Source organism: Rhinolophus sinicus, linkage group LG03, assembly GCF_036562045.2.
Source record: "Rhinolophus sinicus isolate RSC01 linkage group LG03, ASM3656204v1, whole genome shotgun sequence".
Lineage (NCBI taxonomy): Eukaryota > Metazoa > Chordata > Mammalia > Chiroptera > Rhinolophidae > Rhinolophus > Rhinolophus sinicus.
In genome coordinates, this window is record NC_133753.1 from 150,240,782 (window position 1) to 150,253,960 (window position 13,179).

Here is a 13,179-nt window from a genome sequence, read left to right on the forward strand (position 1 = left end):
AATTTACAGTTGACAGAATTATTTTATATTAGTTTCAGGTGTACAGCATAGCGGTTAGACATTTGTATAATTTATGACGTGATCTCCTGACTAGTCTAGTACCCACCTGGCAGTATACGTGGCTATTACAGTTCTGTTGACTGTATTCCCTGTGCTGCACTTTACATCCCTGTGACTGTTCCGGAACTCCCCATTTGTACTTCTTAGTGCCTTCACCTTTTGCAACCATCCCCCTAACTCCCTGCCCATCTGGCAACCATCAGTTTGTTCTCTGTACCTATAAGTCTGTTTTGTTTGTTCATTTATTTTGTTCTTTAGATTCCACATATAAGTGAGATCATATGGTATTTGTCTTTTTCTGTTTGTCTTAATTCACTTAGTATAATAATTTCCAGGTCCATCCATGTTGTCAAAAATGTAAGATTTCATTCTTTTCTATGGCCGAGTAATATTCCATTGTGTATATGCACCACATCTTTATCCAATTGTCTATTGATGGGCAGTTAGGTTGCTTCATGTCTTGGCTATTGAAAATAATGCTGCAGTGAACATAGGGATGCATATATCTTTTTGAATAAGTGTTTTGGATTTTTTTGGACAAATACTCAGAAGTGAAATTGCTGAGTCATAAGGTAGTTCTGTTTTAAATTTTTTGAGGAACTTCCATACTGTTTTCCATGGTGGCTGCACCAATTTGCGGCCCCATCAACAGTGCACGAGGGTTCCTTGTGCAACACTAGTTGTTGATTTATTGATGATGGCAATTCTCACAAGTGCGAGGTGATATCTCATTGTAGTATTAATTTGCATTTCCCTGATGATTAGTGACGTTCAGCATCTTTTCATGTCTGTTGGCCATCAGGATGTCCTTTGGAGAAATGTCTGTTTAGATCCTCTGCCCTTTTTTTTAATTGGATTTTTTTTTTTTTTTCTAGTGTTGAGTTGTGTGAGTTCTTTATAAATTTTGGATATTAACCCTTTCTTGGATGTATTATTGGCAAATATCTTCTCCCATTCAGTAGGTTGTCTTTTTGATGGTTTCCTTTGCTCTGCAAAAACTTTTTAGTTTAATGTAGTCCCACTTGTTTATTTTTTCTTTTGTTTCCCTTGCCTGAGGACATAGAAAATATATTAATAAGAGTAATGTCTGAGAGTTTACTGCCTATATTCTAGTAGTTTTATGGTTTCATGTCTTACATTTAAGTCTTTAATCCACTTTGAATTTATTCTTGTATATGGTGTAGGAAGGTGGTCTAGTTTCATTTTTGTGCATGTATCTGTCCAGTTTTCCCAACACCATTTATTTAGTAGACTGTCTTTACCCATTGTAATATTGTTGCCTTGTCTTAGATTAACTGACCATATAGGCATGGGTTTATTTCTGGGCTCTCTGTTCTGTTCCATTGATCTATGTGTTTGTTTTTATGCCAATGCCATACTGTTTTGATTACTATAGCCTTGTAGTATAGTTGGATATCAGGTTTTGTGATACCTTCAACTTTGCTTTGTTCTTCTTTCTCAAGATTGCTTTGGCTATTTGGAGTCTTTTATGGTTCCATGTAAGATTTAGGATTATTTGTCCTAGTCTGTGAAAAATGCCATTGGTATTTTGATAGGGATTGCATTGAATCTATAGATTGCTTTGGGTAGTATGGACATTTTCATGATGTTAATTCTTCCTATCCATGAGCATGGTATATGCTTCCATTTGTTATTCAGTTTTTTTCTTCAGTGCCATATAACTTTCTGAGTACAAGCCTTTTACCTCTTTGGTTAAATTTATCCCTAGGTATTTTACTTTTTTTGATGCAATTGTAAATGAGATTGTTTTCTTAATTTCTCTTTTTGATAATTCATTATTGGTGTATAAAAATGCAACTTGTTTCTGAATATACATTTTGTATCCTGCTACTTTACTGAATTCATTTATCAGTCCTAATGATTTTTTTGTGGAATCTTTGGCTTCTTTCTATATAGTATCATGTCATCTGCAAATAATGACAGTTTTACTTCTTCTAATTTGGATGCCTTTTATTTATTCTTCTTGTCTGAATGCTGTAACTGGACTTCCAATACTGTTGAATAAAACTAGTGAAAGTGGACATCCTTGTTTTGTTTCTGATCTTAAGAAAAATGCTTTTAGCTTTTCACTGCTGAGTGTTAGCTGTGGGTTTGTCATAAATGGCCTTTATTATGTTGAGGTATGTTCCTTTTAGTTCCACTTTGCTGAGATTTTATCATAAATGGATGTCGGATTTTGTCAAATGTTTTTTCTGCATTGATATAAGATATTTTGTCCTTCATTTGTTTATGTAGTGTATCACATTAATTGATTTGCAAATACTGAACCAACCTTGCATCCCAGGAAAAAAATCCCACTTGATCGTGGTGTATGATCTTTTGAATATATTGCTGAACTTGGTTTGCTTGAATTTGGTTTTGTTGAAGACTTTTACATCTATGTTCATTAGTGATGGGTCTATAATTTCTTTTTTGTAATGTCTTTATCCGGCTTTGGAAACAGGGTAATGATGGTCTCGTAAAATAGAGCTGGGAGCCTTCCATCTTGAATTTTTTTGAATAGCTTGAGAAGGATAGGTGTTAATTCTTCTTTGAATGTTTGGTAAAATTCACCTGAGAAGCCATCTGGTCCAGGACTTGTGTTTGTTGGGAGTTTTTTGATTACTGATTTGATTTCGTTCGTAGTAATTAGTCTGTTCACATTTTCTGTTTCTACCTGATTCAATCTTGGAAGATAGTATGTTTCTAGGAATTTATCCATTCCTTCCAGATTGTAGTATGTTCTTATAATCCTTTGTATTTCTGTGGTGTCAGTTTCACTGGATTTTATTTTCAAAATGGTAGAAACCCATTAAAAGTTTTTAAGTGGTGGGGGAACCTTCAAAGTGGCACATTTGTGATGATATAGAAATGTCAGATTGTTAGGAATTTTCCTGAGTGAAAGTATTGACACTTAAGTATTTAAAAAAAAAGTATCTCTGACTTCATTGAGAAAATCTAGACTATCTCTTAGGTGCTATCTCAATTTCCTCATTCCTTTTATTATATTTTCGTCTGTACTCTCTAGCCCAACCCCTCTATCTGTGTACTGAATTCTATCTTAGTTCTATCTCCTGAGCAAGTTTGCTCCTATATTAACCCTCTTCACTCCTACATTATCAGCTGAGGCCTCATCCTGCTGTCTTCAGAAATGTATATTTCAGAGAAAGCTCTCATTCTGCTGTTTTTTAATACTGTTTTTTAGTTTTGTTTTTGTCTCCTTTATTTCACTCTTTCCTTGGAGGAGCTCATCCTTTTTATGGCTTCATTTATCTCCTCTTGATGCCAACTCTCCTCCACTTCACAGTGTCCGTGCTGCCTTCTCATCAACATTCCATTTTCCTATTAGTTTCTAGTCTATTCTTTCACTGGCTATGACCTTCCATTTATTTGGAGAGGTTTATGTTTTGAAGCTTTTTCTGACAATTTCAGTTATTACTGATCTGTGTCCCCCTTTTCTGAATTTCTGTGGCAAATCATAGCCTGAACTACATTATTTATAGTACCTGATTTCATAGTCTTTAATTGATACCCTAATTGTTTCAACTGTGATTTGGTTTTTATAGCTGAATTAGAACCTTCTTGAGGGTAGGGACCATAAGCATATAGATAACACTCAGTAAATGCTTATGGATGGATTAATTATATCTCCTTTTTTATAGAGAGCTGAAGCCAGTGTTTACCTTGGAGAATTTTGAATTCAAACTTTTTTTTTTTTACATAGCCATTTGTATGTAAATAATAAGGAAAATATAAATGATTAAGTAAAGTAGGTCTGGCAGGACTTCTGACAAAATCTTAAAACCAGTACTTGAATAATATGGTAAAATTTCCAAAGATACTTTGGGAATTCCTGTACATTACAAAAATAGCTATTATTTATAGTTCTCTAATTGAGAATTCAAATACTAAGTATTTGTCTAGTAGTTATGTATTTGTATATGACTATTAGCAACACTTAAACTTTCTCATGGAAAATGAGTTTTACATTCAGATCCAACGAAGTCTATAAGGTACGTATCTTATAAGCCCGTGTGTTAAACCTAGTCGTGGTCTCTTCTGTGCTCCTTGGAGTTGCTGTAATCAGTAATTTTAAATTTCTTTACAGATGTTTCTATACTTTGAAGATCATGGACTAGTGACATGTTCTGCTGATCATCTCATTATTTTGTGGAAAAATGGAGAACGAGAATCTGGATTGCGCAGTTTAAAATTATTTCAGAAATTAGAGGAGAATGGTGACTTATATCTTGCTGTCTAGTTTAACAAATTCAGAATACATGTGAATGAACCTTGAACAGCAAATGTAGGGTAATACTCTGAAAACCATTAATATAGTGATCACTTAAATGCATAATGTGTATTTTTTTTTTCTCGTCACTCCATAAAACTCTGTTTGAATTTTTGTGGGTATACAAACCAGCAACAGGTTGCTGCTTAAGTATTAGTACATCTACCAATGAATATACCTCTAGTGTTTTAGCAGTGAATTTTCAGATCACACTACAAACATACAGAAATAAATTATTCTGCAGTGTCCCTAGAGACAATAAAAAATGTTTTACATCAGAAATTACATGAGCTTTTGTTTAAGAAGGAGGAGTCAGAACCTCTGAATTTAGTATAATTTTGTTGCCTCCAATTAAATTCTTATTCATCATTACATTTTTAAAAAGTTACATATAATTTCTTTCATTTAGACTCCAAAATAAATATTTTAACTATACCTGTTCATTCCCTTAAATATGTCTTTAACAAACCTGCTTTTAAGGAAATATACATGATAATTACAGAAGATATTTGGGAGAAAAATTGAAAAACCCACTGAAGAACAGGTAGGATGTAGCATATCTGAATTGAAACCTGGGATCTCCAGGAGACGGTCCCTTCCCTGTAGGAAATGAAGATCACGTAGTAACTGCACTTGGGGCCGCTGTGGAAGTGCTGAGTGCTGTGAGCGCCTTAATTTGCATCTAGACCTTGTGAGGAGGTGCAAGTGGCTAGGACAGTAAAGTTGTGGCATTGATTTAGAAGGTTTTATCCTTTGGTTTTCTTCAGAGCCCACTGATGAAGAGTCCTGGTGATGACATATTTAAATATATCCTTTCTCCTACAACTTCCCCGGTCTTTAGTAACTAATTGTCAATGTTCTATAGAACAAACTTGAATCTCTCACTGTTTAAATACAACTTTTTTTTTTTTTTTGGTGCCAAGTAATTTGTTTAAATCATTTTTCAGTTTTAGTTCTAACTACTAAGATCCCTATAAACTCAAATCAGTAGGAATCTTATGAAGGAGTATTTTTTCCCCATTGTGAACTGGCCTGAACAGCTATTGGCTAGATTGGATTGGTACTACACCAGAGCTGCCCCTTACCTACTCCAGGGATGAGAGCAAGGTCAGTAAAAAGTTACAGTGTTTCCAAAGTCAGAGACTATAGCCGGAAGTGCCTGATCCATCTTCCATTGACTCAAATATGAAATACTTAAGAAAGGCTTCTCTTGCAGTGGCCACTGAGATTTATTCACCTTCATCACCCCACCGGCTTATATCAGAACACTCTCTTTCCCTTCTGGTACTAACGAATACAAATTAAAAAGTGTTCCACACATTAAAAAATGGGCGAGTTTAGTTGCGGAGTTATTCTTAAGCTGCTGCTGAAAGAATCCTATGCAAGTAAGTACAAGGTGATGGCGGTGTCAGGACCAGTCCTTTTCAAAACACTTTCTGCAGATTTATTTGTTCATCACACACAGACACACACACACACACACACACACACACACACACACACACTCTTGATGGAATCTTTATAAAGTGTTTTCACTCGTTTTACCTTTTACCTCCACTAACTGCTCACAAAGACTGGACAAGCTAAGATCACCTGGACCAGATATGCCAATATTATTATAAATGAGGAAACTGAGGCCCAGACAGGTAAGGCCTTGCAATTTGTTAGCTCTATTCCATTATCGTCATTGGGTAGCTTTCAAAATAGAAATTGAAGAGGACTAGAATAAGAGACAAAGGCTTACATGACTAACATGGAGGAAAACCAGATAATGCTCACAGTTATTTCTGTTATAATTTACAATGAAAATAGCTTTATGGAGAAATACATGAAAATTTGTTGCCTCCATTATAGAAGAACATGAATAGGAAAATCAGCACTCCCTTTTAGCCAACAAATTGTGTTACTGTGGAGTCACATAAAGACAGCTTTCTAATCTTTCATCCTGAAATTGGAGCCCCCCGCCCCCCCCCCCCCGCCCCCCCCCGGCAGTTGTGCCCTCCACCAGGCAGACGTGCTTTCTGGTCTGAGTGCGTCAGATTGTTGATCAGTGTGATTAAGGTTTATCTCAGAATCATTTTCAGGCTTTTAATTTTCCACTATGGGTGGACTTTCCTCCATTACTAGCTAGCGCTTTCTTTGGAAATTCTACATTAGGTCATGAGTTTGTAAAGTTGTTTTCTTGAATTATATAAGGCATATTTAATGAATTATATGAGGGATTCATATATATTTTTAAAAACTGTTACTTCCTAATCTGTTCTGGGCTAGCATTTTGTGATAATCTATTCACATGGGGTGATACAAACCACAGGGGAGTTTTGGGAGCAAATAGTATAAGTACCACTGTAGGTCCCTCTGTTATACTCTGGTTAGTTTTCTGCCATGAGAAACTCTATGTTTAGCGGGAAGCCTCCAACCCATTCACTGGACTTGATAGATTTTGCTTTCATGAATGCCCTCATTTAGAAGAATACAGTTATAATTGAGGTCAACGTATATTATGTGCATTTTTTCCATTTTCTAGCTTAGTTTTCAACACTATTATATTTGCAACACCAGTGCTAACACTGTGCTGTGTGCCTCATTACCGCATTCTCTGGCTTTATTCATGTAATACAGTCAGAAACTTGCAGTCCAGGCCACTGTGTCATCTCTTCCATTGATCTTCCCAAGTGGAGTGGGTTCTGATGGAACTGATGAGGCTTGTTCTTTGCTCACAAAACTAACCAGTCCAGACTCTGAAGGCAAGCCAATGTCAAAATCTTAAATTGGAAATAAAGAATGACTTAGAGTATAGGGTCATTCTGGTCCAGGTAACATTTTCTAACTAACTACTGGTTAAGCAGTAGCAATAATGTGACTTCTCTCTGTATTAGATAGTGTTGCATTTTCCTAAATTAATATAGCTCCCCTCAACACAGTGTTTTAGAAAACAACTCCCTGTAAGCGGCAATTATACCCATCTGACATACATGTCATCTGAAACACTATTTCTAATAAATGGACTATTTGAAGGAATGCACTATTTAGTTAGCAACTCAGTAGGAGATTCCACTGCTGAAGAGCAGAGCTAAGCTAAAGCTCTAGTACCTGGCAGTCTTAAAACATTTAAGCTAATACAAAATTAATTTAACAGTCCACTGAGTAAGCTATAACATTCATATAGAAAATGTCAGACAACTGATAAATGTTACTTACCAAATGGAACTGAGAGAGAGATGGTCAGGAAAAGGGTGTCCTCACCTCAAGCAAGCGTCTGAAGCCTAGGCAAATGATTTAGCTCCTTAAAATGAGGTACTGACATCCTGAATAGAATGTGTTCTGCAAACAAAGTGTATGACTCATGAAATAAAGGACACTAAACTGAAAATTTGAAATTACAAAAAATTTAGGCCAAAGAGGAGGTAAAATAAAAACAGCTGTTGGGAATGAAAAATGGCTGTAGGAATTTAGTTACAAGTAGTTCACAAAAACATTTTCATCACATTTACATATTGCAGCATTACAATACAAAGCTACCTGCTGTCCTGACCACGCAACTTTTCTTATCATCTAACAAAAATAATTTAGATACATTTCTTTGCATGTAATTGTTGTATGTTTCCATTTTTTTGGGTACAAAACATAGGGAAAAAAAACATTGGCACATTATGTAGTGATAGATCTTTTTTTGTTCTTCCCATGTACTAGTTCCAAGTATTGTGCATTCCAATTTTCATTTGAAAAAAGTAACTACTGATTCAGTTAATTCAGTCTCTGTTTATACCTCTTAAAAGTGCAGCATGGAGTACAGAGAATTTGAAAGAAAAATGAAGATATTTTGTTTACTGAGTTTCTGATATTTACAATACATAGAGAAGAGTTGGCTGGTAAAATAGAAAGGAAAATGTCAAGTCTGATTTCATGTAGATCACAGAAAGTTGTGAAAAGAGCTGTATAAAAATATGCATTTGTGCTTTAGAAGCTTTTAGCATACAATTAATAGTATTTACTGCTTCCCCATATGTCTATTTTCTGACATATTTACACATCTTGCAATCATTTTTTTTTGTACATTAAAGGAAAATGGCATGATCTCAAATATGGACAGGTTAAAAACATCTGAACCTTGAAACTTCCCCTCCCCCCTCCCCAAATATATATGTATAGATGGTACATGGTACAATATACTCCATTGACTTATACCCAGAAAATTTAGATTGATTTAATAAAAATTTTAAACAGCAAATGTATAGAAATCTTTTTTAAAAAAGCTCGTCTAAGGGCATTCAGATTTGATGGCTTTTATATCTAATACTATATAGTGCCTTGTGACTGCTTCTGTTAACCATAAATAAGGGAAGCTCACGGAGTCCCTTGAAACAAAATGTCACTCCCTTCCCCATCATAGATGGCTTTCTGTTCAGATGAATGCCTTTTATAGGAAAGGCGGCTCACAGGCTGCTGCTAGCAGTCTAGAGAAGGCACTCACCAGGCCAAGGCTGTGTTCTCACGTGGGTGTCACACTTGGGTGTCTTCCATCAGAAGAACCCCCGAGCCATGGAGGCTGTGAAGCTAACCGGTGTATCAATAATTTGGTCCTAGTTGTTTTGCTCATTTTATATAGTTTTCGCTTAGATCTTATGAATCCTTCAGACCAGTGCTCTTAAGGAAAACAGTGAAGCTGAGCAGTGACGACGACGTATGACAGTAAGATACGAGCTGCACACCAGCTGAGTGACTTGCTCATCATCCCGGGAAATGCGCTCAAAGGCACCGGGTCTGTGCTGCTGCTGGCCTGCTAGTTACAGTCACGCAGCTCGGTGGCTGGCGAGGGCACAGGATGACAGCAGGGCGAAAGCTCTGTCACTAAGTGATTGCACAAAAGAACATACATTTTTCTTCATGGCACTTTCTAAAAATGAAATTTGGGGACCTAAATGATTCAAGGTCAAATACTAAACATTCCCTCCTTAACCTGTACCTGTCATTTTCCTTCTAAAGGACAGCCTCTCAGTTACACTACTGGGATTCACTGTGCCCTTTGCAGACAACAGGTCCTCTTCTGTCTTGGCTTTAGCTGTCAGATGGAAGCCTCAGACTTTTGCACTTTAGGTCATCTAATGTCTTCCAGTGTTTGTAGTTATTGGCCAAATGTTGCATCAGGGCTGGCAGATGTGCAAAGGCTGCAAGGACGGAAAAGAATCAAAAGAAGCCTGTTAAGTTAGACCCCAAGAGCATTTATAAGGCTGGGGCTCCACGGAACAATTTGGGATCAGAATTGGAGGACAGGGACCCTAGGTGAGGCCTTAGGCTGCAAGTGAACACACAAGCGTGGGAAGGATAATCATGAAACACTCGTGTCTGGAATACAAACAGGTCCTTTTAATGAAAGATTGAAAAGCTACTTATCAGTGACATTACCAAAATACAGGATTCACAGTAGACTTAATAGATTTTGTGTTCTTTCTAGAGTTTCCTCCAATGATAGAATAAAACTGCCATAAGCTTTGGAAACATGTCCTTTGAAGAGGTGAAGACTTGTTTATCAATTTACCAAACATCCACTGAGCCTCCCGTACACTAGGTTCATGCTAGGTGCTGGGGACACAGCAAGCGTCCCTGCACCCCACTATACCTGGCCACAAAGAGCTGACTTAAACCATTTCAGTCACACCCTTGCCCAGCCCATGTCACTCAAGGGGAGCACATACAGGACAATGCTGTGTGGCTGACCGCACACAGGACCTACCGTCCCAGGCAGCAAACATGTCTGTGAGGAAGTAGTCGATGAAGGAGATCTGGGACTTGGGGATGCTGCAGCTGTTCCGGTCAAACACGGGCATCACCACCGGCAGCCCCTGTCTCTTCTCTTCGTCCGTCTGTAAAGCACACAACACACACAGGGCAGTTGGGCGCGCTGGGACCCGTCGGAGCGGTTCCAGGAGCAGCTGGTTTCCCAGAGCAACCCTGTGAAGACGGGCCACCAGCCAGCTGGACGGTATAGATGAGGACGTAGGCTCAGCAAGGTCCTGAGGCTTATTTTATAAGTCAACCACCTGAGGAGATGCAGTGACTAAATTCAGGTCCTCTGCCTCGCAAGTCTCGCATCGCGTGTGCTAAACCACAGCCCCTCCTGAAGTCCTGATCCTCTAAGGGTTCGTACCCCCTTTTCTGAGATCTGTTTGCATTATTGCAAGGTCAAGACTATTTTCAAAGTAACGCTAATAAGTACTAACATGAGTAATACTAACTGCCATTTGTACTGAGTATGCTGAAGCAATGGTGGGTAAATCTGCTGATGCCTGAGCAGGAACCAAAGAACTGGCACCAAGCTGGACTAATAGTCATTGTATTAGTCACTTTCACGTGCTTGCAGTTAAAAAAGAAAGCCTATTTCATTTAAGAATATCCTCACTGGGGGCGGACGGGTGGCTCTGTTGGTTAGAGCCCGAGCTCTGGGCTACAGGGCTGCCGGTTCGATTCCCATATGGGCCAGCGAGCTGCGCTCTCTGTAACTAGAATGAAGTCAATGAGCTGCGGCTGAGCTCCCGGGTGGCCAGTTGGCTCAGTTGATTGGAGCGCGTCCTCTCAACCACAAGGTTGCCGTTTCGACTCCCGCAGGGGATGGTGGGTTTGCGCTCCCTGCAACTAGCAACGCCAACTGGACCTGGAGCTGAGCCGCACCCTCCACAATTAAGATTGAAAGGACAACAACTTGACTTGGATGGAGCTGATGGGTCCTGGGAAAAACACACTACTGTTCCCCAACAAAAAATCCTGGAAATACACACTGTTCCCCAAATAAAGTCCTGTTTCCCTTCCCCAATAAAATCTTTCTTTCTTTTTTTATTTAAAGAATATCCTCACTAAAGCAGTAAGAATTATGAACCTTATTAAATTTGGACCTCGGACCATGCATCTTTTTAAGATTCTGTGTGACAAAACGGGAAGTACACATAAAACCTGTGTTGTATACAAAACGATGCTGGTTGTCTGAAGGAAAGCACTTAGGCAACACAGCTGAACTACCCCAATGGTTTTCATGGAACATTATATTTTTACCCAAAATAAGGACAAACTTGATTGTTCAGATTTGGGTATTGCACATACAGTTCACTCAAGGTGTGTGTAAATCTGAGTATTTTACACATTGGAGTGTACGTTTCTATGCGTATGGCCATAATTCACCGAGCTGAATATTAAAATCCACATTTCATGGTGTGTTGAGCCAGAGGCTAGCTGATCAGAGGCCTTTATTTGCTGTCACTTTTGATTTTTAGGTCACGTTGTCTTATGAACATCATACAATTTCTTTTTGGGATGAGGACTCCTCCTAAACAGGGAGCTTAAAGAACTTAAAAGTAGTGCTTTCCCAGTTCCTATTCATAAATGTTGAGAATAACTAGGATTCCAAGGCCTCGCTGTGGGTCCTGGGAAGCCCACTAATACCCACCAGCTTCGGGCTCAGCTGGCTCCTCAGGTCAGTCAATCGGGCAGCCTGAAAATATCCACTGTTGTTCAAGGAGTAGTTTGCTTTTTGTTGCTGTTTTCTCTCCCTCTTTCTGGCAAGCCCAGAACTGCCTGTCCTACTTTTCTTCAATTTAGGGTCTCTCTTCCTGGCCTCGAAAGCTGCAGTTACGTTACGGAGTCCTCAGCTGGCCATTCCCCCTGCCGACCCCTTCCAGATATAATCAGCTGTTTATCCTGCTTCTGGTACATTCCAGCCATGACAGCAGACCCCTCTCCCCCCACAAATGCATTATTATAGCCGCTACCTGTGTGTGTGTCTTTCTGTCATACATGTACATCAGTCCTTAGAGCCTCTTCTCTGCAAGTAGGCCTATATTTCGAATGGCATCTGTGGTCTGCTACTTCCTGGATTTTTCTCTGTAACTCCTCCTCACACTGCCAAAGTGAGCTAGCTACTGCTGCTCTCCTTATATAAAAATTCCATTTTCCCTCCTTACAAATTTTTGCTCCTAATGCTTTCTCCTATCACAGTCCTTTCTTATTTCCACGTTTCTAAATCCTTCAGAATAACAGCTCTAACATCATTCCCACAAAGCCCTTCTTTTACCAAGAAAAAAAATCTTTCTGAACTCATAGTACTTCACATACACCTCCATCAGAGGCATTTTCATTTGTTACCAATGTGTGGACCTATCTATTTCTACCTCTCTCCCCTACTGTATTACGTGCTACCCATGGGCAGGGGTGTTTCTTACTCATGTCTGTGATGCACCATGGAGATAATAACCTAGTGAACGAATGGGTGCTTTCCCAGTTTTTGTGTAAGTTCAGGATGTAACATTTGAGGATGAAAAGATACTTCCAGTGGCTCAGTTCATTCCCCTCCCCCTCGAGAGGCTGCGGTTAGGACCAGTCTCCCAAAGGAACCAGAAGTCTACTCCAGGCAGGTGTGAGCCATTTCCTCCCAGGGAGGAGTCATTTACTAATTGACAGTGACTCCGGGAGAGAATCCGCGGAGTTCTGTAACCTGGGGCCATTCCCGGAAGAGAAGTGGAGCTTTCCTAGAGCGGCCACGCACCTGTGCAAAGTACTCCTCAGAGATCCTTCCGGCCCATTCGATGCACAGGTCCAGGGGGCGGCACGGGTTGGCCACGTCTGCACATTTAATCATCATGCGCTTGATCAGAATCTGGTTTTCAGGAAAGTTCTTCCCGATTGGGTTGCAGTCGTAGTCGCTGCCCTCCAGCTGGAAAACATTGTCAGGTGAGGCTAGTGCAAGATGATGGAGGAGGCCACGAGGGCTAACTGACTGGGCATTGGATGGTGGTCGCCTGGGCACTGAGGCATGCCTGAGACTCGGCGAAGGGGGTGTT

The 13,179-nt window shown here is 39.3% G+C and overlaps 2 protein-coding genes across 6 annotated transcripts in view; one reads left to right on the forward strand and one right to left on the reverse strand.

The window, feature by feature from the left end:
* The window catches only part of WDR41 (WD repeat domain 41), a 42,124-nt gene extending 37,707 nt beyond the window's left edge, over window positions 1-4,417 (forward strand). The window contains exon 13 of the mRNA XM_019728162.2: window positions 4,169-4,417. Coding sequence (XP_019583721.1) covers window positions 4,169-4,321 — 153 coding nt within the window. The 3' untranslated portion in view covers window positions 4,322-4,417. The remainder of the gene's footprint in view (window positions 1-4,168) is intronic.
* Window positions 4,418-7,776: 3,359 nt separating this feature from the next.
* Window positions 7,777-13,179, reverse strand: part of PDE8B (phosphodiesterase 8B) — a 228,567-nt gene continuing 223,164 nt past the window's right edge. For 4 of the 5 annotated variants that reach the window (XM_019728158.2, XM_019728159.2, XM_019728157.2 and 1 more), the window contains exons 20-22: window positions 12,885-13,052; window positions 10,086-10,215; window positions 7,777-9,519 (exon numbers count right to left, since the gene is read on the reverse strand). In XM_019728158.2, coding sequence (XP_019583717.1) covers window positions 9,410-9,519; window positions 10,086-10,215; window positions 12,885-13,052 — 408 coding nt within the window. In that variant the 3' untranslated portion in view covers window positions 7,777-9,409. Of the gene's footprint in view, window positions 9,520-10,085; window positions 10,216-10,240; window positions 10,393-12,884; window positions 13,053-13,179 lie in introns of those variants that run through there. The other variant, XM_074328807.1, reaches the window with a different exon arrangement.